This window comes from Python bivittatus, unplaced genomic scaffold (assembly GCF_059951505.1).
Source record: "Python bivittatus isolate LINGU-HERP-01145 unplaced genomic scaffold, Pbiv_v1 ctg000980_np1212, whole genome shotgun sequence".
In the NCBI taxonomy this organism is placed as follows: Eukaryota; Metazoa; Chordata; class Lepidosauria; order Squamata; family Pythonidae; genus Python; species Python bivittatus.
The window spans coordinates 62,079,535-62,106,809 of NW_028277125.1; the positions used below are offsets into that span (position 1 = coordinate 62,079,535).

At 37.7% G+C, this 27,275-nt stretch overlaps 1 protein-coding gene across 2 annotated transcripts in view; it reads left to right on the forward strand.

The window, feature by feature from the left end:
- Window positions 1–25,180, forward strand: part of DOCK1 (dedicator of cytokinesis 1) — a 458,761-nt gene extending 433,581 nt beyond the window's left edge. Inside the window, exons 51-52 of one of the 2 annotated variants that reach the window (XM_088132121.1) lie at window positions 5,898–6,043; window positions 23,605–25,180. In XM_088132121.1, coding sequence (XP_087988247.1) covers window positions 5,898–6,043; window positions 23,605–23,700 — 242 coding nt within the window. In that variant the 3' untranslated portion in view covers window positions 23,701–25,180. The remainder of the gene's footprint in view (window positions 1–5,897; window positions 6,044–23,604) is intronic. The other variant, XM_088132122.1, reaches the window with a different exon arrangement.
- Window positions 25,181–27,275: the final 2,095 nt, after the last annotated feature.

Sequence of the window (27,275 nt, forward strand, 5' to 3'; positions counted from 1 at the left end):
GACCTCTAGTGGGCTCAGGACGGGGACTAATACATCTGTTCTAGCTTTCCGTGATCTTTCGGCAGCTTTCAATACCATCAATCATGGCAGCACTCAGGACCTGCTAAAGGTTTGGATATGGGGCACAGTTCTTTAGTCGTTCTCCTCCTTCTTCCAAGGCCAGTTCAATTTGGTAGGGTGGGAGAGATCTAGCTCTAGGCCTCTGCTTTGCAGGATGCCACAGGGCTCAACTGTCTCCCTGCTCCTATTTAACATCTACATGAAGCCTCTGGGAGAGGTCATCCATTTACATAGGATTAAGTATCATCAGTATTGTATATCTCTGCCCCTAGCCATCCAAATAATGCTGCCAAGGTTCTTTCCCAGTGCCTGGAGGCTGTGCGGGTCTGGATGGGAAAGAACATGCTTCAACTCAACTTTACCAAGACTGAATGGCTACAGGTTTTAGAGGCCCTTAGATCTTGAGGCCTTTCCCTATTAATTCTGGCTGGGGTAACACTTCTCCATTTAGAGTTGGTATGTAATCTGGGAGTCCTCCCAGACTCATGGCTCCTGCTTGAGAAGTAGATGGCAGCCATAGCCAGGAAGCCTTTGTACAAATCCATCTTGTGTGCCAATTGCATCCATTCCTAGTTCGGGAGTTACTACTCAGTCATTCATGCTTTAAATACTTCCCAGGTGGATTATTACAATGCACTCTTGTATGTGGCTACCCTTGAAAAACATTTGGAAGCTTCACCTGGTCAAGAATTCAGCAGGACATGCAGTTGGGGTGCACCATGTACGCCCATGTAACACCACTGCTATGTGAGCTTTTGTGGGCAATTCAAGGTGCTGGTTGTGACCTCTAAAGCCCTACATGGCATGGGCTCCTCCCATCTCCAGTAGTTTTGGCTCATTCCACTATATCTGGCAGGGTGGGCATGCTCTGGCTCCCTTTTGTGAAGCAATGTCACTTGGCAAGATCTTCTCTGTCAGAGCACTTGTCCTATGAAACAGCCTCCCCCTTAGATTCAGAAGGCCTTTTGTAAAGCCCTGAACATTTGGCTATTGGGATAGAGATGTTAGTGGGGCCCTGTACGTGTTTGTGGTTTTTATGCTTTAGATAATTTTTAAGGGTGCCTTGACTACACTTTTTGATTGGTTGTTTTTTGGCTAGCTGCCCAGAGTTCTTGATTAAGATTAAGATGGGTTGCCATATATATTTGCTTAATATAAATCAATAAACAAACATTTATTAGGGAGGAAATTAGAATATGTGGGAAAGAGAGTCTGTTGTAGGTTCCTGATCTATCCAACTATGTCTACTAAAAGGGTAAGTAATTTGTAGCCTAAGAGCCTGATTTTAGGTAGCCTTATTTCATGCAAATGGAGGGAGCTCCAAAGTAGAGAGATAGAAGAAAGGAGAAATGTCCTTTCCAAATTATCAGCTTTGATTTCTAGCAAGGGGAAAAAAAGTGAGGATAGCAAAAATGAACAGCATGAACTAAGGCAGGAAACCTTCAATAGGTGATTACTTCTGACAAGAGCAGTCTGTTCCCTGGAAGGCAGCTTGTTGGGGAAGATGGAGGGGGTAGGGAGGAGGAAAGAGAAATGGAAGAGTCTGGAAGAAAGGAGGAGATTGTAGAGTTACAGTAGAAATAGGTAGACAAAATATATTTTCTCCACTTTTTTCTGGCACTACCTGCCACCAAGATCTGACCCTCAACATATTACTTGTACAGACATATAACTATACAGGTTTCGTATCTCTTCCCAGAAGATCTGGGAAGGTAATCTGACCACTATAAAGCCATAGAACAAGTTCTTAAGGAATTAAGTAATTAGTATACATGATTTCTTAAGAAGTTATCCTTTACTAAATACTTTCAGATAGTCTACTGAAATATTAATACAAATACAAATACAATACAAATACTTTAATGACCAAGTATAAAATATATACAAGGAATTTGTCTTCAGTGACGAACAGCAAGATCAACGGTGTGTTTGGATAACAACAGAAAATTAATAAACAGTAACAATAACACTGCCCAGTAAAATAACTTTTCCAAAAGAAGAAGCCACTGTCCAGTACATATCAAATCATATAGTATTTAACAGAGCAATGGCACAAGGGAAAAAACTATTCCGAAGTCTAGATGTTTTAACATATGGAGCTCTATAGCGCCGTCCTGAAGGAAGAAGTTGGAAAAGATTATATCCAGGATGATCTGGTATAGTACAATGTTTCTCAACCTTGGTGACTTTAAGCTATGTGGACTTCAACTCCCAGAATCCCCCAGCCAGTGTGCTTAAAGGTGTGTGGACTTCAACCCCCAGAATCTCCCAGCCAGCGTGCTTTAAGATGTGTGGGCTTCAACTCCCAGAATTCCTCAGCCAGTGTACTTAAAGATGTGTGGATGTCAACTCCCAGAATCCTGCTGGCTGGAGAATTCTGGGGGTTGAAGTCCACACATCTTGCTAAGGTTGAGAAACACCGGTATAGCATATTACAATTGCATATCAAAAGATTGCAGCTAATGATACTACCATTGGAATCATCTGTGTACCAGAGAGAGGAGGATTCTGGCTTGATTTTTATCAGTTTTCTCTCCTAACCAACGTTGGGCCCAGGGAATTGCTCTAGCTCTGTAGGACTGCCAAGTCTGCAGATATCCTCTCTGCCCTCCTTTTGACCCTCACAGTATATAGTTCTTCTATAGAAGGCAGGCGGGTTGCAATTATCCTTTCTGCAGACTTAACTATCCGTTGGAGTCTGAGTCTGTCCTGTTTGGTTGCGGAATCAAACCAGACAGTTATAGAGAAGCAGATAGCAGACTCAATGATTCCCCTGTAAAACTGTACCAAGAGCTCCTGGGATAATTTAAACTTCCTAAGCTGCCGCAGGAAAAACATCCTTTGCTGTGCCTTTTTAATAATGGCTGTAATGTTAAACGTCCATTTCAGGTCTTGGGAAAGCATAGAACCCAGGAACTTGAAGGACTCTACCACTGATACTAGGCTGTTAAGTATGGTAAGGAGAGGAGTATTAGAAGGATTCTTCCTAAAGTCCACAATCATCTCCACGATTTTAAGTGTATTCAATTCCAAGTTATTACAACCACACCACAAGACCAGTTGTTGAACCTCCCGTCTATATGCTGACTCATTTCCATTTCGAATTAGACCAATGACAGTTGTATCATCCGCATATTTCAAGATATTAACAGAAGAGTCTTTTGAAATGCAGTCATTGGTATAAAGGGAGAAAAGCAGTGGGGAAAGCACACATCCCTGAGGGGCACCAGTACTGATTAACCGGGTACTGGATGTAATTTTGCCTAACCTCACATGTTGTTTCCTACCTGTTAGAAAACTGATTATCCACCGACAGGTATGCTCAGGCACAGTAAGCTGGATCAGTTTGTTGTAAAGAATTTCTGGTACAATGTATCAGCTATTAAACGGAGTATGATTCTTTTTTAATAAACAGAAGCCCCAACAAACATAGTTCTAAACTGTTTAGTGAGACACAAAGCATATATCTTAATACCAGTATAGTTTTTGTCTAAAATTAAGGTGTCTGAATACTTTACTTTAGCTATAGTGTGTTTTTGCTCCTTTTCTGATAGGTAGGATTTTAGGATTTCTCTTGTACCCATAAGACTTCTTTTATTAATAAGCAAGAACAAAGGAGCTAAGCCATTACTCAGGTTTGCTACATGCACGAAAAAGACAGGCCCAATTGCAGGACTATCTTGAGTATGTAAAAATTCCCTAAGTTGTAAGCTCCCAAAAGAAAGAAGCAAAATTAAAGAATAAAATATGTGTCACTAGAAAGTAAGTTTTAAAATTGCCCCGTTTGGGGAAGAATGATACTGAATATTGCCTTGTGTCAGTTGGAAATTGTATGAACGGCATATGGGACTAAATTCCAAACTGGCTGAAACTATGAAAGTCACTGTTGCCTTATTCAATATTGTAGAGTAGACTACAATTTCCAGAATTCCCTGGACCACCACTGCTATGTGAGCTTTTGTCAGCAATTCAAGGTGCTAGTTGTGACCTCTAAAGCCCTACATGGCATTGGGTACTCCCGTCTCCAGTAGTTTTGGCTCATTCCATAGTCTGGCAGCACAGACCACGCTGAGCTAAATTGTTTGGCTATTGGGTATGGAATCCAATTCCAGGTACCCTTCGAACCAGTTAGGTACCCTTTTCTCATCTGAGGGCTGAGATTTCATCTCTTTGGCAGGCTTTAATGGGCTGCCTGCTTCTCACAACCAGTTCCTGTCTTTTAATACTGCAGAAAGGCAGATGTCTGCAAGAGTAAGCTTTAAAAAGTATGAGATGGATGCATTGTGTGTGTGTGAAACTATAGTCTGATGTTCTGTTTCTCTGTGATGCAGGTTCCCAACACAAATTCAGGAAGTTTTATTTACTACTTTTCTGAGGTAGAAAATAAATATGAAATAGTTGTCAGGTGGAAGTCATTTTTTTTCTTTAACTCTACATATATCTCATCCCTTTTCCAAGGAGTTCATGGCAGTGTACATTATTCTTTCCTGTCCCCACTTCATCCTTACAACTACCTTGTGAGGTACAATAGGCTAAAAGACAGACTGAAAAATATAATTTACACAGAAATTTGAAGTTGGATTTGTATCATCTTTAGGGCCTTGTTTACAAGAACCTGTATCATAGATTTCATATTGTATATAACAGAATGTTGCCTTATTTGGAATTAAAGATTTTAACAGACTTCTAGAAATTTCAAAAGAGATCCTAAATAGAATATATTTGCAATGACATTGCAGTCTGTTCATTTTCCTCTTGATATTTCTAGCTATGCAAACAGCTATTCACCTCATTTAACATTAATTTTCTAACATTTTAGTAAAATTATGTAGTTAGTTATAAATGCAATTCTTTAAATTGTTTGTGGAAAGAGTGTATTCAATTTCATCCTTGTGTATTTGTCCTAGGAAAAAAATTAAAATGCTGAATCATTTATAAACAGTGACTAAAGAATAATACACAAAAAAGTATAAGGAACAGTTTAGTGGACTCCTTCCTCATAATAGTGATAGTAATAATAATATTTAAAATTATTTGTAAACCATTTCTCATACACAATAAAAATTAGAGCAACATGCTGCATCCAAGATTCAATAACTGATACCACAAATGAATATTTGGGAATTCCATTTCAGAAGATGCATTTTTGTTGTTTGAAAGAACACTTGCAGTATAGATGCTCCTAATTTCCCCATCTGATGAAATACAAATATTAACCAGCTATGTCAAAAAAGGAGCTATGGGACACAACTTCAGTTTTGATTAAGAATGCCTTGTTGGAGAAGAGGCAAAGATTAGTAATGGCCAACTCTCCAGTATACCAGAACATCATTCAAGGAAAACTGATTAGTCTCCCAGCTGTACAATCATTCCACAGGAGATTGATATTTGTGGTTATTATGGTTATGATAAAGCAACCATAACAAATATTCTTACAAATACACTGCTTATTTCTGTTGAATTTAACCTTGAATTTATGTATGAAGTGGCCTTTCAACTTCATATCTTTCTGGCCCCCACCAAATTATAATGGACGCTTACCTTCCCAGCATGTCTAAGCACTCACACATGTCACAATCAAGGACATTTATTATAATTTCTAAAGCACTGGTGTTCTGAACAAAAAAACAGAAACCTGATTAACAATTACATATTATGATAAAAAGACTTTTTCTTGTTGCTATTGGATGTTTCTTGTTGCTACTCTTTCATTTTTCAAGTAAGAAATATTGGAAGGAATTTGTGAAACTAACAAAAAGTTCTTTTATTTCATAATATTATAAATTAATTGTGAATCTGAATAATCTGCTGAGAGTTACATGCATCCTTATTTTCAGATCCAGAACTAAATGGCATGAATAATTTGGAAATGATGGACATTCCTCCACCATTACCTCTGAAAGGTAGCATGGCAGACTATGGAAATGTCACGGAGGGCCATGAATCTATTAGCCCTGCCACATCCCCACCTGTACCTCAAAGAGTAAGTACTGTTGCTAGAAGTAAGTCTGCATAATGTTTATTGACTTGATAAAATACTACTTTTACAAGAGGTCCACATGGAGAAAATGCTTTGAAGCGAATTAAAGATCAATCTCTACTCTCCAAAGTCCATTTGCCAAAAGCTGTTAGTTCCACTGTTTCTGGGTTGTAAAATTGGAAGCCAGCTCAAGTTCTGGGTTCTTGGGATCTTCTGATGGTACATACTGTATACAAAATGGCATCTTCATTAGAATAGGAAGGAGTGCTGAGGAAGGAATTCTAAGTACATAGATTAATTGGACAATGATAGCTGTACAAACATTAAAAGATTGAAAGGCAAGCTGAAAGAATCCAAACAATAGCTTAGAGTTTATGGTTTTTCAATCTCACCCCTCACAGGAAGAAATGTGGTATCATTTAGAAAAAAATAATTTTGTTTCACAGGCATTCACAACATTTCTTAAAGGCCAGCAATTTTACCATGTGTTTTGCTTTTAGAACATGCAATTTTGTCAAAATAGTTGAGTGAAAATATTGCTGTTTGTAATTAGAAGCTATTCATTATATCCTGAGATACAGGTACAGTTAACACTTTTCCATGTTAGACCCAAACATGCAAACAAGCTGAATGGTCAGTCTGAAAATAATTTTATTGTAAAAATATTTTGATAATACATGATAAATATGGGTAATATCAATATACTAATATAGTGGAGAACAGGGAATATGGGTGTTCCCTCCATCCATTTGTCAGCAAAACAGAGCTTATAGAACTGCTATTATCCATCTTTCTTTCCTCCTGAAGTTTCCAGTGTCCCTGAAAATACTGTGAGATTATTTGTAGCAACTTAAGGAAATGCCATCTGGAAACAACTGCAAGGAAAATTATTTCACAACACACAACCCAGAGTGTCTGCATTGATTTAGCTGCTGGAAAGAGACCTGGCACCTAAAACACCTACTTTCCTTTCTTCTAGCAAGAGAAAGAGGGGAGTAGGGCTCTTCTGCTTCCAGTTCTCTGAACCTATAGAGATTGAAGAGTTGATGGCAGAAGACTACTTCTCCCACTTCTCCCTTCCAGGGAGGGAAGTTGGGTTTTTTTGGTGCTGGGATAACTAGCATCCAGAAGATCCACTTCCTCTCCAGCTTCTGCTGTAACCCATCGCTTACAAGAGAAGTGAGAGAAATGGCTTTTTGACACAATGGGAGTGTCAGAGGGTGGGTCAGGATAGGAGCTGATACAGACATACACACAGCCAGTACTTAAATGAGAGATTTTATTCTGGACACTGTGATACTTGTGCTAATGAAATAGTGTGATCTAATATTATAAACAAGTGAAAATATTATTTACAAAACCAGTATATACAAAAATGTGTAAGAAATATAAGAAATCAAGTTTTAACCTACTTTATTTTCCTCTCTCTTAAGTCTCTTTCCCTCACTTTCCGCTTGTATTTTATTATGGCTTTTACTTCCCCTCCTTATATCAATTCTTATATTAGAATGTCTGTGAGTTTTCTTCTGGTCGTCTTGCTGCCAAACAAAGCCTTTAACTCACAAAGTTCCACTGTCCAGCATTCAAATCTTCATACACACAACACAGTCTACCCTTCTGGTCTTTCCACACTCTCACAAGCTGCTCCCGGCTTTTTCATCCCAGTCCTCCTTCACATCCCAGGGCTGCAATCCCTGGGCTTGGCAGGCTGGGTTGTTGTTCCACTCCACTCCACATTAATCAGGTGACATCCTTTCCAGCAGCATGTCCTGTGGCATCAGAATTTTTTTTTTTTAAATGTACTTTAAAAAAAAAAAAGTACATTTTTACTTACCCTTTTTATATTCTTATCTAAGACATATATGTGCCATCTTACAGATGTGTTCTAGCATTTTCCCTTTCCAGCCTATGTGCTCTTGGTCTTACTGTATGCTGAGTCATCTGCCTTCCCTAAAGAAATCCATGACATTGGCACAGACTCAGCCAGGCATTTCACCCTGTCATAGGGAGACTCCTAACTTTCCCACTGCCAAAAGACAAATAAAAAACCAGAAACAGGAGGGCAATGCCTGTGGTGGCCTCAGTTGGCCATTAGGAGCAAGTTCGCATCTGCCACTGAACGTATTTCATAACAATTCACTGCAGATATACTGCTTGGCAGAAGTAGAAACACACCCATTTTTGAACAGAGCAAGAAGCTACAGGCACAGATTCCCTGGGGCCAGTCAAGGACAGTGTTGTGTGTTCCAGTCCTCAGCAAATGGTTAGTGGGGCATCTTGGTATTGAGGTAATCAGGATGCATGGATGAGCCCTACATCTTTTCTAGATGTTGCATTTAGCATCTCATATAATTTACCATTGAATCCTCACTGACATTCTCCATTCTGTAATAGAAGCATACCCTTCTACTAATATTGTTGCTTACTAGATATCCAATAAATCAGGTGCATATGATCCTGTCATTTATTGGGCTGTAATAAACTATGCACTCCATAGTGTATTTGTAATGTGTTCTAAATAATAAATATATCTTGTAATCATCTGAGTTAATGGCATATTCCAGTCCACCCAAATTCACTTATTCCTAAATTTGGTCACTTCATTTCTGCCTTGAAAATTTCACAAGCTTCTTGGTTTGTGCTTCTCACATTCTATGTTCCAGTTGTATCTGGTCTTCTAAAGCAAGGAACTCTTCTTTCCATCTTAGTGCTGTCAATAACCAGACTTATTTGTAGCTTTGATCTTTCTCCAGTAATAAAAAGAGTACTTTCTGGCTTCCAGGAAGGGTCTCTTCATTTAGCACCCAAACTCATGTAAACTTTATAGCCATATTCAAAGAGTTTTCTTAGCAACAATATAGAAGTGATTTGCCATTACTATCTTTCAGGTTAGATTTTGGAGCATCTTCTTGGTTGTAGCAGGACCAACAGGGGTGAGAGAAGGAGAACATGTGATCCTCTTGGTGTCAGTTCTCCTGACACCACAGTGACCCAATTTCTGCCATGGAAGGAGTGCTGTACTGCAGGACTGCTGCTTGCAAAAACACTTCACCTATAATACAGTTGCCCACCATTCCAACCTCAGCTTAGATGATTTTTATATATATGTATACTGCTGACATGTGCCAACAACAGTCATTGATGATACACTGTGGAAACATGTTAAAGGGGACATGTGTCCAGAGATCTACTGGTAGATTGCTGGACATTTGTATAAACCACTGCTTCCCTGCCAGACAGAAGAACACTTTGCTGTAGGTTCTGGCAAAATAGCATCCCTGCCAGGAAGCCATGGATAGTTTCATCACAGAGGAAGCCATGGGCATCTCCACCATGGAGCTGCTGGAAGACCTGCAGTGAAGCTGCCCATAGAAAATCCTATCTAACTATCCTCATAGGTTTTTTTTTTTTCCAGAAGGTCAACATGAATGAAGGGGATCCTGTCAACAGTGTATTCTTGGTGTCAAATGCTGAACTTGGCTTGACCATGCCTTACAAGGCAAGCACCCTAACTAACTATCCTGTAAAAGCATGAATATGTACCATCTAGTCTAACTCCAGATCCTCTGCATGTTGGGTGAAAATCAGGACCTAATTCTCTTTTTGTTCAACTTTCTCTGTCACACTTCTTCATTCACAAGACTCTGCTGTTTATCTATTCACATCCTGTTTCTGCCACCACCTTTGCCATGAGGCTTTTGGTTGTTGGGAAATGATCAGAGAATTTCAAGATATCTTCCTCTGATTTCTTTTTTACAGCAAAAATAGGAAAAATGCTTAGTTTTGTTTTCAAGTTTGAAAGACTAATTATGTAGCATCCAGCCAGTTTAGATAAAGAAATAGATTTTTAGATCTCTCCCTCCTGTTTTCCCCTTTACACAGGTTTTGTGATAACAAGGTTGGAATGTAGTAAGCCAATAGTTAATTTACAGCCTTCTGTCTCCAATGTTCTAAGTTAAATATTTCTCTGCCAAAGTAAAGCTGCTGTTATTGACAGTGTCCACTGTTGTGTGTGTAGCTATTTCTTTATCCTTCTCCCCTGTTAGAGTTAAGCAAGGGCGTGAATTGGATAGGATCCTATAAAGTTCATCTTCTTTCTTCTTCTCCTTGGCTACTTTGGAAGAGGCAAGTCTTTAGCAGCCAATGCTAGCTAATCCATGGTTAGCATTTTCTTTCCCCCTGCCCCTAGCCCTTCAAGCCTAGCTAACTCTCCTCCAAGTTCCAGTAACTCTTTTCTTCCAACACAACAGCCCCTTTTCACTTCCACTCCCTCTGATAAAGTTTCCCTGAATGTGCAATGGCTTCTTTCTTTAGTTTAACACTTTCTCCCAGGTTAGCCGCCTAGCCTGAACTTGTCAGCATACCGGATTTGTGGTTCTATTTTATATTCTGTGATGTTTAAGATTTACATGAATTTACTGGGGGAGATCATTTGGAGCTTTGGAATGGCCTCATGACACCCAGCACTGCTGCTCTAAGGGTCCTGAATCCTGCCTAATTGCTATAATAGGCCGGATGAGGAAGAACAAGCTAAAATCAAATCCAAGCAAGAGAGGTGTGTTATTAATCAAGAGAAAACTGGACATGGGATTGAAATGAAACCAGTTGTAAAGAAGGTTACACTACAACAGAAAGAGCAGGTATTTATCTATCTATCCATCCGCCCATCCATCCATCCAATTTGTCACCGTCCATCTCATTAGAAAACGACTCTGGGCGGTTTACAGGAAAGATAACTATTAAAGATACAGTATAACAATTAATCCTAAATAAATAGTAAATAACTTCCAAGATAATTGATGGTAGCTAGAAATTATTAAGCTTGGGGAGTGTCATCAGAGTGCCAGCCACCCCCAGGTTGGTTAAAACTCTTCTTACCTCACGCAAGGGTCTTGGTACTTTCTGGAAATACAGGTCTTCAGTTCTTTCTGGACAGCTGGGAGGGAAGGGGCCTACCGCACTTCTGGGGGGAGAATATTCCAGAGGGCCGGGGCAATGTCAGAGAAGGCTCTTCTCCTGGGCCCCGCCAGCTGACATTTTCTTACTGATGGGGTCCGTAGCATGCCCTCTCTGCCTGATTGGGTGGTATGGGTCGATGTGATGCGGGTGAGATGGTCCCTTAGGTAGCCTGGATCCATGCCATGTAGAGCTTTAAAGGTAATAGCCAACACCTTGAATTGGACCCAGAAGCAAACTGGGACCCAGTGCAGCTCCCGCGGCAAAGGTGTTATATGTGCCATCCTTAGACCACCCAAAACTGTCTGTGCCGCGTATTTTGAACCAGCTGTAGCTTCAAGATACTCTTCAAGGGTAGTCCCCTGTAGAGCTTTTTATGTATGTTATTTGACTCCCAGCTGTTGCTGGATTTGCAAATGGACACTTTGGCAGGGAATGTGTTTGTACACAATTATTACTAGTATGCCAGTTACATTCCTTTCTGAGCTGTTCAGAGTTTGACAGTTATTCTCATGTTTGATCCAGCCATCTTTACTATTGCAGTGAGTTTTGTATGGGCTACCTTGAAAACTGGCCAGAAATTATATTTTATTGAAAATGTAGTGGTCAGACCACTGACCAAAGCAAGATACAGAGATCATATGATGCCTGTTGGAAAGGTTTGGATTAGCTTCCAGTTGCCTGCTGGACACTATTTAAAGTGCTGAATTGACCCTCAAAGCCCTGAACAGCTTATGACATCATTATATTCAGGACCTACTATGAATCTGACCAGTTACTCAGATCATCCAAAGGGACCTTTATGAAGGTGCCACTGCTGCCAGAAGCTGGACTGTTGAGTACACAGGAAGGGGGATCCTCTAATGGGGTTCTGAAGCTGTAGAACGCGCTTCCTAAAGAAATTTGTTTTGCTCCCAGTATTTAAGATGCATCTTTTGCCAAGCTTTTAATTTTTAATTAAATTTTAATGATTGATTTTAATTTTGGTTTTGATTTTCAGTGACTTCATTGGTATGCTTTATGTTCTGTACTGTGTGTTTATTGTAAGCTGTGTTAAGTGTTGGAATAAAAACAAATATACGGTACACATACAATAATAAATAGATAAATATAATGGAGCTGGAAAAGGGCAGAAGAGGGCAACCAACGTTAGAGGGTTTGAACTCCACCCTTAGGAGAAAAGGCTGCAATGTCTGAGATTCTTCAGCATGCAAAAAAGGCATCTTAGGGGAGACATGGATAAGGTGCATGCCATGGCATGGAGAAAATGGACAGGAAGAAAGTTTTTCTTCTTTCAGAACTTAAGGACTAGGGGGTCATCCAATTAAGCTTATTGGAAGGAGATTCGGAATAGAGAAAAGAGCACTTTATACTATGCATAATTTCATTGTGGAATTCATTAACCCATGATATGGTGATGGCCACTAACTTGGAGGACTTTCAAAGGGGATTAGATACATTCATGGCAGACAGGTTTATCAAAAACCTTTAGTCTTGAAGACTCAGTGTCACTTCTAGGATGGGACAGCATGTCTTCAAATACCAGTTACAGGGAACTATGATGGGAAAGGGATATGAGAGCATTCCAGAGATATCTGATCAGCCACTGTGAGAAACAAAATGCTGGACTAAGATAGATCTTGGTTTCACCAAGCAGGACTGATCTTACATTCCTAAGGATGATTAGAATGCAAGCCCTGGAAAAATTGATGATTTGGATTGAGTAAATGCAGGTAAATAAGAATAATATTTGGCAAAGAGATTCCTTTGTTTCTCTCCAACTTCTGCTTGATGCACCGTAAGCATCGATGTACCGGTCTTTACATTTAGGCTGGATGGACAACTTTAAAATAAAAGTTACTAGATAACAAGAAATAAAAGATGGAGAAGTGTGATCCAGTCAGCTAGGAGATTTCTTGGTATAAATTGTGGAACAGACCATGAATTATTCATGTAAAATATAAAGGTTAAACTTAGAAAATTAAAGAGAGAAGTTGTGCCAGCAAGATATGATTTGGAAAACATGCAGTTGGAATATAAGATCAATGTACGGAACAGATTGAAAATGCTTAACTTATGCAAAAGGGACTGTGAGGAAATATGGGCTGAGATAAGAGATATTGTGCAAACAAGAGCAGATGAGAAATATTCCCAGTATTTCAAAGAGGAAAAGATCCATGTGGCTTTTAGAACAAGTTAACATAGAAAGCTGGAAGATGAAAGCCCTGGGTAACAAGGAGGGCACAGGCTTTTAATGTCAAGGAAGACGAGAGGGTAAGATACCTCAGTTAAGAATGTCAACAAATGAAGAATATAATAATAAAAGGAAAATAAGAGATAGTAGGCAACCCTGTGACCTGTTGGCTCATCCTTTGAGAAGGTAGTGTAGTCTGATGTGACCAGAATGAACATTACATTTTAGGCTGACCATATTTTTTTTTACTCCAATGCTGGACTGTCCCATGATCATCTAAGAGTATATATCATAAATAGAAAAATAATTGTAGTGACTAACCAACTTCAATAATAAGTCAATATTTACTTACCTAAACAGATAAGCAGAATGACCACGGGTGAGCAAAACAGTGGGAGAAGGAGCGACTTCCGACTTCCTGCTGGCTTCCCCATTGACTTTGCCTGTGGGAAGCTGGCAGGGAGCATCGGAAATCATGATCATGTGACTACGAGGACACTGCAATGACAACAACTTTGTGAATAAAACTGGTCTGAACATCATGGAAATTTCAATTCCACAGAAGTAATGGGTCCCAAATTTTTTATGTATTCTTTAAGTTAGCAGATTTTAGGTACCTTGATTCAAAAATTGTTGCAGTATAATGTACCATTTGGGCTAACTTGAGGGTACAAACAGACAAAAAATTAAACACAATGAGAGTTTTAGAAGTATATAGATTTATAAGAATATCAGAGAAATCACAGGAAAAATTACAGCTATAATAGAAATGGCCAGAAGTAATTATAAAGGAGAACTAATGTAGGCAAGTGAGATTAGAGGAGGATAGAAGGACTATACTGAAACATTTACAGTTGGAATTATAAAATAAACGAAAATGTTTGCAGAGAGCAGAGGGAATGGCCTTGAAGGACAAGAGGAAGAGCTTCTACCAAGGCAATGCTACCAAGAAGATTTTGAGCCCAGGCCAAGAAAATAACATGAGAAAACATCCTAGACAAGCCCCTAGTCCACATGAAGATAAAGGGAGGGAGGGGGAAGCACATTCAGACTTGCAAGATTCTGTTACTATGACTGTTACAATAAAAGTAGGCATGAGCTATATGGCATTGGATTCTTAGTCTGGCCTACCTTTTTAAGCTGACATTGAGGGACAATATAGTCAGGAATGATTCTACTAGAAAGTGAGGTGTGGCAGGCAGCAGACCCGCTATCAAATAGAAAAGCATCAGACATACCTAAAATACTTATTGAAGTGTTTAAAGCTTCAGAAGAAGAGGCAATTAAAGTGCTAACAGCTCTATATCAACAAATATACAATAAGACTATGTTATAGTGATTAGAAAGGTTCATTATGTAAATCTATACTGAAGAAAGGAAATGCAAGAGAATATGTAAATTATTGAACCATTCCACTAATAGCAGCTGAAGTAATTTGAAGATGTTACAAAAAAGAATGGACCATACAAAGAAAGAGAAATGCCAAATAAGCAGGCAGGTTTCAGAAAAGGCAAGCTGATACAAGATAGCTAACATAAGATAAATAACAGAACAAGAGAATACGAGTTGGAGATTTACCTTTGCTTCACTGAGTATAATGAGATCCTTGACTTATTATAGCCAGGATCATGCCAGAATGTGGAACATACAACCAGTAATAAATGTGCAAGCACACCTAATTATTCTTCTGCAGAATCTTTTCAGTGAACAAAAAGCTGTTGCAAAAATTGAATGTGAGGAAACAGGTTCATAATAGGGAAGGCAATCAGATAAAGATGCATATTGCCCCAAATTTGTTTGTGTTGTACAGTGAATATATTATTAAAATGGCAGGATTAGAAGACATGATAGCTGGAATCAAAATAGAGGTCAGAATACAATTTTATATATGGAGACCGCATCATTTCATCAGTCAAAAGTAAATGAGATTAGAAGTAAAAATGCAAAGTGAAAAATCCAGGTTAATGTTAAATGTGAAGAAGACAAAGGTAACATCCAGCAGTGTGTTTACTGAATTTACAGCTGAGGGTGAAAAATGAAGTTAATAGATGGGTTTTCTTGGTCTCCAGAATAAAGATGGCCAGCGTGCAACAGAAGTAAAGAGATTAATCTTAGAGAGCAATGACAAACTTGGACACTTGTTTTTTCCAGTAGTAATGTACAGCTTTGAAAGATGGATACATAGAATGAGAGGAAGAAAACAGATGCCATTGAATTATGGATTTAGAGACAGCAAGGAGATCCAATCAATCCTGGACCAAATAGAGAGTGACAGCTTCCTTGAGGCAGGAGAAAGCAAGCCACAACTCACATACTTTGGACATGTGATGGGAGTGGATGATGGACTAGAAAAAATTATGGCTGGCAAGGTTAAGGCGAATTGAGAAATGGGAGGACAATGGATTAGTCAGAGAGACAGAATAAAAGATATTACTGAATGTTCTTAGCACAGCTACCCATTGTTGCTGGAGTCAGGTTGAGATATCAAGCGTTTATCCATGAAGGCAACAGAAGTTTAACCTGACTTAATGGTAACTAGCTAACTGCACAGTGGCTCATATAGTTAACCAGCCTAAAAGTATTGTGGTTGCTTGTCTTTGTCTTCTATGTAGAAGACTGAGTACTAAATTGACTCAACGATTCTTATAAATCAGCATGTTGCTCAAATTATTCCTTGCAGTAGAATGCAATGCCAACTCCTAATCAATCATACAATGAGAATATCATATATGGGTTTTACGCAATCACATATTTTATGGAGCCACAGTTACATGGGAGGCTTATTTGTGCATGAATTACCTTATGTGATCAGCATGCTAATAGGCAATGTTCAGTATCTCTGTGAGACAGTAAGATGTATCTTACTACCACATTTTAAGAATAGGATATATCTTGATAGTGTACATGGAAAATGAAGTGAAGAGACTTACCCATGTGCTGAGTCCTCCCTCAGTATTTACATATCAAGATATTACTATAAACATTCAAATTTGAGTCAAATTTATAAATTTGGTTTCATTTGAAGAACCCATACTTTTCATTATAAAAATACACTACTGAAGCTTTTTAGATAACATAATCTCACGTACCTTGGAGTGGACATCTTAAAGCTCTTCAGATGTTTAACGAAAACTCCTAGTGGCCCCAGCCAGCATGGCCAGTGATAAAGGATTCCGGGCACTGCAGTTAGTAGCATCTGGATGGGCATAAACTCTCACCTGATAGCAGAACTGGAGATATATGTATTAGAATGAAGTATTCAGTTCGGTGCCCTTAGCTCTAACATTACAAAATCAATACTTAAGGGAAAAGGTTCTTTAATACCTTCCTCTTGAAGTTAACAAAAGCAGTTTCACACTGCTTTTTAAAGATTGCATCCATCACTGTATACAAAATCAGCTACATACTAAATTCAGAATCGAGAAAACAAATTGAAAAGAAATGGACAAGTTTAATTTAAACCATGAGATATTTACTAAGTACACAAATAAGTTTTGATTTCCATTAATCTAAAATGACATGCAAAACTTTATGTACCTTATAACAGAAGCAATGAATAGTATAGGAACTAATACAGACAAGAACAGGATAGGATAACTTTCCCCCAGTTCTAATGCTTTAATTATAAATGTATATAACCATGTACAATAAGTTGAAATCTGTAATCATATGTGCATCTTGTCTGCCCATAGTATCTATAGCTTTTGAACCTGTGTTTAGAACTTTATCAAACCAATAAAGATTGTCTTTCTTAACAAGTCTGAATGAAATATATTTTCACCAAAATATAGAAATATTTATGGCTATTGAAGAGAATGGAATTTTAAAACCTGCACAATATGCCAAATTTTATATACAGTATGGCAAATGTTCCTTTATTAATTTGAAATTTGGCACATCTGTAGACCCAATCAAATAAACCATAGATGCCAAACTTAGTAATATTAACTCAGTGGTTTTTATAAGTTACACTAGCAAAAATCAGGTAGATTTTGAGGCTTGATGATGGCTGGGCTGCCATTGTTTTTTGTTTTACCTTTTTCTCTTATTTTACTTTGACTTGGAGAGGGGTTGTGATGTTTTATTGTAGGGATTGTTTTCATGTTTTCTGAAGTGATATGTGTGTAAAAACATCCTGGTTATAAATAAATAATAAACCTGGCAAATGGAAGTCCTTTTAATTATAAGTGTGAAATAACAGAATTCAAATAAATAAAGGCAAAATGAAACAGAAAGGGTATAATTTACTGTTTGCATTTAGTTCTTTCATACTATCTTATAAGTATTGGCTCAAATGTTTAATACTCAATAGTGCTATGAGAATTACTGTTTGTATTATCATACAACGCAATCAAGATCTTTTGTAATATTAAACATTGTAAGCAATATATGTATATTTATTTTCAAAATATTGTGTAATTTATGAAAAAGAGGGAATTAGCCCTATATTAAGCCTGAAAAGGAAATTACAAAGTAAGATGCATATAGATAAGGATAAACAGTTGCATATCCTTGTGTGCCAGAGACAGAGAGGGAGAAAGTCAAGGAACCACAATTTTTTAAATGGTGATTTTATTATTTTTTTAAATGCCCACAATATTTCAATGCAAACCTCAGACGTTATTTAAAAATTCATGGAACAAAATCCACATTGCCTTTATATCTCATCCATTTCTTTCAAGGATGTAAAGAAAATCAAGGATAGTTGTAATCTCTCTCATCTTCTGTTTTTCCTGAGGGTCACATGACTGTAGGAAATTGGCCTAGGTGTGGGCTTAATTTGAACTGGTAGACCATATAATTACTTCGGGGATAAATCAATCTCTTAAAACCTAACATTGCTGAAACCTAACACAGCCCACTTAATTAATGCAACCATAAAATATACATGGAGCCCCTGGCCTACTTCATCTAGGCTTGGAAGCTAAGTAAGTCTGTCTTTTCTGTTTCTACTAAATGTGATTAGTTTATAACCTAGTTGTTGGTAGCATCTCACTGGTTTCATCTCACTTTGAAGCTAAGCAGGGTCAAGCTCAGTTAATATTTGGAAGGGAGGCCATTAAGTAATACCAGAGTTGCAGGCTAAACTTGGAAGTCAACAAAATATCCTGGAAAAAGACAAACTACTTCTGTACTATTGCCAAGACAACTACATGGATGTGTTAATTAAGTCACTGGGGGTAAGCTCAATTTGAAGGAACCCTTACATTTTTCAGAAAATTTGGATTTCTATTTCAAGCATATTGTGAATGGCAGTGAAACTTTCCTGCAGAGTCTAATTGTTCTTTTTCCTGATTAATTTTAAAGGGGTAGACAGAAACTAGAGGAACATTCTACATATTTATAAAAGTGAAAAGAAAATAGGAAGAAGTTGCAACTACTAGTGACCTAAGAGTGCAGTCTCAAAATGTGTGTTGTTTTCTGTTTATTCTGCCAACAAGATATTACTTGCAGCACTACTTATTGAATATGTTCTCAATTTCATAGTATTAAAATATAAGTTTTCTTTTTAATGACATATCTGACTTCATCTGGCTTAGAGGAAACGTATAAATATTTCAGTATACCTTTTCAAATATATTAACATGGAATGACACAACTAGGGATTTCTGTTAAAATTATAACAGAAATTTATATTGTTAATTCCTTTTCTTCTCCTCCCCTCCACACACACTACTTACCATTGTTCCACCAAACAAATAATTTGAATCAGACCCTCAGCGATCAATTTCCATATTACCCTGGTCACCAAAACATCATAATAAAACAGCTGTAATCATTAAAGCTGTTATTTCAAATGTCCATAATGCTTTTTTGATTGGGTATTTTATAACTCTGGCAATTATTTTGTATAATTAGAGTACACAATTTAATGACATTGTACCAATCCAGGTCCAGACTTGGACTCAGTGACCAGAAAGTACTGTATTTTTCCGTCAATAAGACACCCCCATGTACAAGACGACCCCCACTTTTCCAACCCAAAATTAAGAAATCAATATTTTAAAGATAGTGCAGAACACATTTTTATTTAGTAATTAGTTAACATTGACCTGATATACTCGGTGGGAGGAGGTCCAAACCGTCTCTCTGCAGCTCTATTTCCAGGCTCTTTTGCTTAACTGATTATATTCAAGCACGAGTGAAACTGCCGATAGCGTGTCTCTGCAAACAGACTTCCTCCAATTGGTTTGTTCAGCATCAGTTGACGTCAGTTACATAAGGCTCGTGATTGGAGGAAGTCTGTTTGCAGACTCAAGCTATTTCACTCGTGATTGGAGGCTAGCAATAGGAGGAAGCCTGTTTGCAGACACAAAGTATGGGCAATTTTGCAACTGCGTGGTTCTCTCCTCAGCTGACTTCCTTGAATAAGACGCCCTTCAATTTTTAGCGTAAGGATTTTAGAAAAAAGTATCATCTTATAGTCGGAAAAATACAGTAATATGGGAGATCTTATCAAATCTTATAGAGTTGTAGGGTTTTTGTAAACCAGGTAATCTATTCTCTTCTATTGGTACCAGGTAATTCAACCTGCTGTTATTTTAGAAAATTCAGAGATTGAGCATCTGCAATAGATGAGTAGCCAGCTCCGCCGCGCCCCCCCCCCCGCAAAAGAGTAAAGAGAAATACTTTCCTGTCCTACTGCTCTTCTAAAAAATGTGTAGTCTTTTATTGGGTTACAATTAGTTAGACCTTGATAGCAGCTTCATAAGATACCACTTAGCATATTTAATATTTTAGAATGCTTAGGTCACTCTTCAGATATCATCTTTTATATTTTATGCAGGGTTGTGGGGTTTTTTGGAATCATCATTGCAATTTACCTTTAAGATCAAGACAGCACTAAAGCAGATTACTCAGTCAGGCTCTGTCAGTTAAATCTAGGGCTACTTTCTTGACTTTTTCATTATGGGGGCAATCAAAAATATACAATTTTGATATGCATGAAACTAAGTGCCATAATTAGTACTGCTCCAGAAGGGGGTTCCAGTGCAATTTCCTTGGTGGTGTTACATGCCCATGTAATATTTTTCCTATTGTTTAAATACCCTCTGAAACCACCACCATCCTTCTCTTAACTCTGACGGGAGGCAGCACTATCTTCCGTATTGCAGTTTTCATTGAAAAGGCTTTGGTATCACAGGACTTTATTAGAGTCTTATTCCTCTATCTTTTCTTCTATTTATGATATTTTCTATCAAACTTAGATTTATACCATTTTGGTCCTTTACCTTCTTTCCACCATTTCCATCCATGGTTGCTTTTAAAATTTAAATGCTTTCTCATCAGTTTGGAATCCACCACTGCCCATTTGCTGCTGTCCTAACTCCTCATCCCTTAGCCTAAATTGTTCAACCTGTGAAGATTTATAAGTTGCAGCAGCTGTATTCAATTCTCCATAAACCCTTTCCCTTAAATTTGTATCCTTCTCTTCTTTTTGGCCTGTAATTCCCCCATTCATCCATCAAGTCAAAAAATGCACATTACTATGCGTATGCCCTTCACAATAGAAATTATTATGGTAAATTAGTCATCCATCACTACATCCTGACATTGTGTTGACTATGTTACATAGCCACTCTAAAGCTGCATAGTCTGTAACTAAATAAAAAGGATTTTGCAGTAAATAATAATGCAGAGAATAAATGGCCTACTTCATGGCTAAAGTTTGTTTCTCTACAGTAAAATAATTATGTTCCCTAGGATATAATTCCTACTGAGAGATAAAAGAATGCTTGTTCCACCATGATATTGAGACAGAACTGACCCCAAATTAAAAGCTGAAAGATCTGTCACTGTTGTAAGTGGCTTCATTCTCTGACCCTTTCATGACTGAGGGTTTAGGTAGAATTTTGATCATGCGTCAAGAATTTTATTCAGACCATTCTTCCACTTCAACAAGCCAGCTAAAGAAACAGTGAAGAATACCTATTTGTGGAACAAATCAACTATAATGGACCATTAAATATAATAACTATTGCACATGGAATCTGTTGGAATCTCTGCAAAGCTAACCTTAATAACTGGATACCTTTTCTATTTCAAAATGGCAAGTAATCTTGCTACCTTTTTTCCCAGCAATTTTGTTTGGAAGTGGGTCTTGAAGCACAGAAAAAGTGTTTGCATTCATCTTGGAGCCTCAGGTTGCATCATTTGCTAAAAGAGATACGTTTTTTAAAAAATATCACTAAGTATTGGGAAATCCAATGTTCACAATTCATTTGAGCTCCACTCCAGACATAGTGATTTGCATTAAGGGTGATACATACGGGTTCCTGCCACTACTCTTAAATGGCATTTTGCATTTTTCTTGTGTAAGGAAAAAAAAGGGAGAAACACAAGATGGTTACAAATGGAAAGCAATTTCATTTGGAACTATTGTACAATGAAGCAAGGTATTCACAGTAGAAAAATCTATCTAGAAGCACTCTAAGAAATCTGATTCAACCATTAGTTTCCTGGGGAATGGTCTGAGTATGCATTACCATTGTATCCACAGAGAATTCCCTACCACTAAAGAAAAAGGTATCCTGGTCTAAGTGTTCTGTCTTTAAATTATATATCAGATACACTGAATGGGTGTCAAGACATCAATTACAAATTCTCTCTTTTTAGAGAGTTTTATAAACTTGTTATCTTGAACTGACAACTGAAAAAACAATCAAGTTTAAGAGTACAATTAATGTTCAGTTCCATACTTGTACAAATCTGGACACTTTTGGTCAGAAATAAATTGACAGATACTGTAGTAATATTTTTGGCTGGTACAGTGGTACCTCGGGTTATGAACGCCTCTACTAACGAACATTTCGGGTTACGACCAGCTTCGGCAGGAAAAATTTACCTCGGGTTACAAACTCGCCTCGACTTACAAACCAGATCCGCGGCCATTTTCCCTGCTGGCACGTGGTCGCGGCTTCCTGTGGGCGAGGTCACGGTAGCAAGGAGACGTTCGGTGAGGCTTGTGCTGTGTTTTGTGGTGTTTTGCGAAGGTTTTTGGTATGCGTGTTAGCATGGCTCCAAAGAAAATGCAGAGCAGGCTTGGCAGGAGTAAGGCTCTGAAGAGAAAATTGCCTCGGGTTGCGACCAAATTCGGGCGGAGGGTGGAACGGATTAACCGGATTTACATTGAACCCTATGGGGAAATTTGCCTCGGGTTGCGACCAAATTCGGAGGGCGGAACGGATTAACCGGATTTACATTGAACCTTATGGGAAACTTTACCTCGACTTGAGACCAACTCGAGTTGCAACCAGAGTCACGGAACGGATTAAGTTCGTATCCCGAGGTACCACTGTACTTTGAACTTGCCCTATGATAGCCATGAAGAAACTTGACAAATGTTCTATATGTATACTATCATTACTGAAGCTGCATGGAATTGCTAAAATTTTAATAACTTGTTTAAAAGCGAGTCTACTAGCAATCTGAAATGGAATGGATTTGCCATTTGAAGAGTAAAATACAAAAAGCTTGGAGAAAAAAATGGTGTGGGAAACAAGTGGGAAAGAAACTGTTAAGATGTTATAAAATGGAAATGGAAAGTTCACTTGACAGAATAAAATTTACTGAAAGATGATAACTGCTGGATAGAGCACTGCAAGATGACTTAATGTTCTATCATGGAAGTAAAAATGATTATATTCTTAGTAAAGCTATTGAAAATAAGCTTAATAGTACCATATACACAATAGTGAAATAGCTTGATATTATCCATACAACATGGATATTTATTATTGGCCATGTAGCTTGATCTTTATTGGTACATAATTTGCTGCACATTTTATTTGTTTATTTATTTTCATTATTAAAGTAACTTACATGGCCACCCAACTCACACACAGCGACTCTGGGCCACTTACAGAATTGAAATCCACAATACAAAAAGCCCATCAACCCACCCCCATTTGCACTTCTACTCATCATTAATTTGATTGAATAAAATTCTAGAAGTCAAAGCATAGTATTCAGCAAGAAAGTATTTTAGCATTACAAATATTAAGCCTTCATGAACATATGGTAGTAAACAAAAAGTTGTTCTTAAGTTATAAATTTGCATATTTCATACAGCATGGTCTTTCTAAAATGAGAGTTGGCAGCCAATAATAAAAAAGGTAGAAGTATATATTCCAGAATATATCTCAGTTTGGTAGTATTTAGTGCTAAGACAGTTAACAAATACAATATAAAATAAGAATTATACTTGCTTATGTAATAGATTCCAGTTGGTGTCTTCACTGAATGCTCAACTTTAGTTACAGTCAGTAGTAAAGCCCTGTTCATAAGACCCAAGTGGGAGTGGAATAGGTATATCTTATTATCCTGGTGTTACAATAGCAGTATTATATGAAATTATATTTGAATCAATACAGTTAATTCCCTAGTAAGATCTTTTATCCAAATTTTCTTCTAGCAACTGCCACCTCCTTTACCAAGTAAAACACCGCCGCCGCCGCCTCCAAAGACCACACGGAAGCAGGCCTCTGTGGATTCTGGGATTGTCCAATGAAGAAGAAAAGATACCTTGAAAGACTAAGTTGTAAAATTTCTATGCCTTAAGTAAGTTTAAAATATTTGCAGTATTTTACATCATCCCAAATCAACAGCACGAAACATTAATTGCAATGATTCTCACATTCCAACAGTTATTAATATCTCTAGGTAAGGTTATGAAATTATTGAACTGAACTGCATTCCAAAGCAATCATGAGCTGTTTTTTAACTATAGTTCTGAATGGATTCTAGAACAATCAAAATATAGTTAAGAAATTGCATTTGCTTCTTTATCATTGTATTGGCATATGTAAGCCTTATGAAAAGAATTGTCCTAATGCTTGCAATGTAGTTTAGTATTATAATTGTATAATCTTTTATATTAAGGTATTAGGAAAACCACTTATCATGCTCTGGGCTTACATTAGTGTTGGTCTTTCATGCATCGATTGGTCCTTATTCAATCAATCACTGGCTAAATAAGTTTTTGCTTATATTTTAGTGCAGAATATATTTTAGGCTCCTGGGCAGGCATTAATTTACAGGGAATAGTATCTTATCTGCAAATGTAGAAATCTAAAAATATATAGGGACAAAAATGATGCTTTTGGAACAAAATCAATCTTAACATTTGTATTTGATTCACAGTTGTGTCACTGTGTACAGACATTATGTATATATTACGGTTTTACAGTGTCTTTAGTTTCACTCATCCTGCTTTTAAGTAATAAGTATATAGTGTATCTTTAAATGTGTTATGGTATTTTAAATATTGATAACTCTTAAAAATATATTACAAGCCTAACAGAGTAATTAAGCTCTGAAAATATTATGAAGAAAATCAGAAAAGAAACTAACTTTTTAAAAATGTCATTGTAACTTTTTAAAATCATCTACAAATTTTATAACCTGAACCATTGTTTTAATATTGCTCTGCCAAATAAAGAAATCTTTTAAAGTATTTCCCCTTTCTAAGAAAACAAAAATACTGGTTACTTTAGAACCTGTGTTTATATTTGTTTATTGGCTTAAATTCAGTAATTTGAATTTTCTTAGTGTCCCAAGATTTGTAACTACAAATAGACTTGGTTTGCCTGGATACAAAGAGGGAGTTAACTGTGAAATGCACTTGGCTTAAGAAAAGGGCCTCCAATTGATTTGAATACCTTCTCAACCCCTGCTACTACACCCTGCCAGATTCAGGACACTGGATCACTCACGAACAGCATTTGAGGAGATTCAGTTTTATGCAGGAAGAGTTTAGAAAGCACATTCTCAATACGTTTACTGGCAGTAATATACATTCACCCTTAGACCAAGTACTCAGCAAAGAAACCCTGGTCTTGCCAAGCATTTGTTGGGCGAAGAAATGAAGAGTCATGAAGGAACTGTGCATATTATATGAGTTTCTTGTATTTGCATGAGGAATGTATCTGTGATGGAGTGGAATTATGAAGGCCAGATTCAGGGAGAAAAACGTTTTCTTTCATCTCCTGAGGCGCGAGGGAAAGATAAGAGGATGAGACTGGCACCTCCCTGAGGAATTCACAATGTTGTGGCTGGCATTACTTGGGAGCTGGGGTTTGAGTCTGGGAAGACTGATGTCAGGCCTAGCCCAAGGAACTCCAAGAGACCAAGTAAATTCAGTCCAGCAATGTTTATTAGCTACAACCTCTAGCAAGAATCTTCCCAGACTGAAAACCCAGCTCCCAAGTAATGCCAGCCACAACATTGTGAATTCCTCAGGGAGGTGCCAGTCTCATCCTCTTATCTTTCCCTCGCGCCTCAGGAGATGAAAGAAAACGTTTTTCTCCCTGAGTCTGGCCTTCATAATTCCATTCCATCACAGTATCAGATGGACACACAACAAGCATACATTTCCCATGTTAGCACATGGAAAATAGGTCAGTTGTCCAAAGGAAAATGATCCTGGACTATTCTGTCCTGTACCTACAATTACTGTTGATGGTCAGAGGATAATTACATAGCAGAATGCAATCTAATAAAGGCATACATAGTGTTATAAATTTGCTGACAGGACTGACTCCTTAGTCTGAACAATTTCAGATTTAAGGCACAGACTTGACTATTGATGGCTGACATCTGCGTATATGCTTGGCAAGGCTGAGTTTATGTTGTATTAATTATCTAGCAAGCATTATGTTCTGATGGGATTTGTTCAGCTCAGTAGGCCAATTCTTTCACTATCATAGTTACAAACCTCTCTTTGTTACGACCCAGATAGATTGCACAGCATCCTTCCCTATTTCAATTATCTTTAAGGGGGGGAAAGCTTCCATTGGCATCAATGGCTGCTTCTTTTTCAAGGCTGTGAATTGAAAAATATGTGGCTGTGGTCAGGGGTGGGGGGACTTCAGTTAGGATCTCTGCTGATAACACAAGGGATAAATCTTCCATCCCACTTGCTGCTGAAAATTGTCCCACCCTGGTATTAATATTTAAAAAACTGAGCAATCATTACTAGTAGTAGTTTTATTTATAATGCTACTACTATGGGTTATCTCAGACATTTGGACTGGAAGATTAAGCAAGCTCTGCTGGTTGATTGGTTTTATTCCTGGTTTTCAGTGTTGTAAATTGTGAATGATTCTTTTCAACCTCAAAAATTTGTTATGTGGATTATTGGTTGATTTTTACTGTTTTGGTTTTAAGTCTTTGTATGCTGCCAGAGTCATTGCTATGAGATGAGCAGCCATATAAATTGTTTAAATAAATAAGTGTACATGCATACAGACATACATACTACTACAACTACTACCTACTAGAGTTATGGATCAATGCAATGGGGAATTAAGAACAGATTTTCCTTCATTTGCAGCAAAGCAAATGAGTTTCACCTACTGCCTTCTAAATCCAACCATCACCACCACTGTGAAGCTCCGACCTGCCTGGTCTGCTTCTCCAGACTTCTGGTATACCATAACAGATGTTGCCATAGCTTCTGTGCCTCACACCTAAAAGTGTTTGTGATTTGTGGAAAATGCCAAGGTGATGAGAGGAGGAAGGAGAATTGGATTCATTGACTGACAAATCTGCCCTAATGTCAGAGACGTTTGTGAGTCTCAGAAACCATTAGTCTTCCCAGTCATATCTTTTTTCCCTGGTTTTAATTTGTTTTATGCTAAACAAATTAACAGAAGGAAAATAAGTACATACAACTGTATTAACAAAATAATATCAATTCAGAACTTAAAAAAGGGGGGGGGAGGTCTGTTGCCCTGTTGAAATAGAACTAATTAAAATGTTGACAAACACACATATCAATTGTCTGTTGCTGCAGAGTAAATATATAGTTTTTTTCTTCCAGTGATTTCTTCTTTTAGTCAGCCCTCATCCCTCCAAACCCGTGACGTGTGGGGTTTTAACAGATTCCAAATGCTGGGGATATAGCCAAGAGCAACATATACATCTTAACACAGAGTGGTTGATTCAGAATCATATTAATCTTGTTGATGTGACCTCAACATATTACAATAATGGGAAAAGACCAGTCCATATGAGAATGTTCCAACACCTAACTGCATCTCCAGCAAATCTTATTAAATATTCTTTGTGTAACATGCATACATG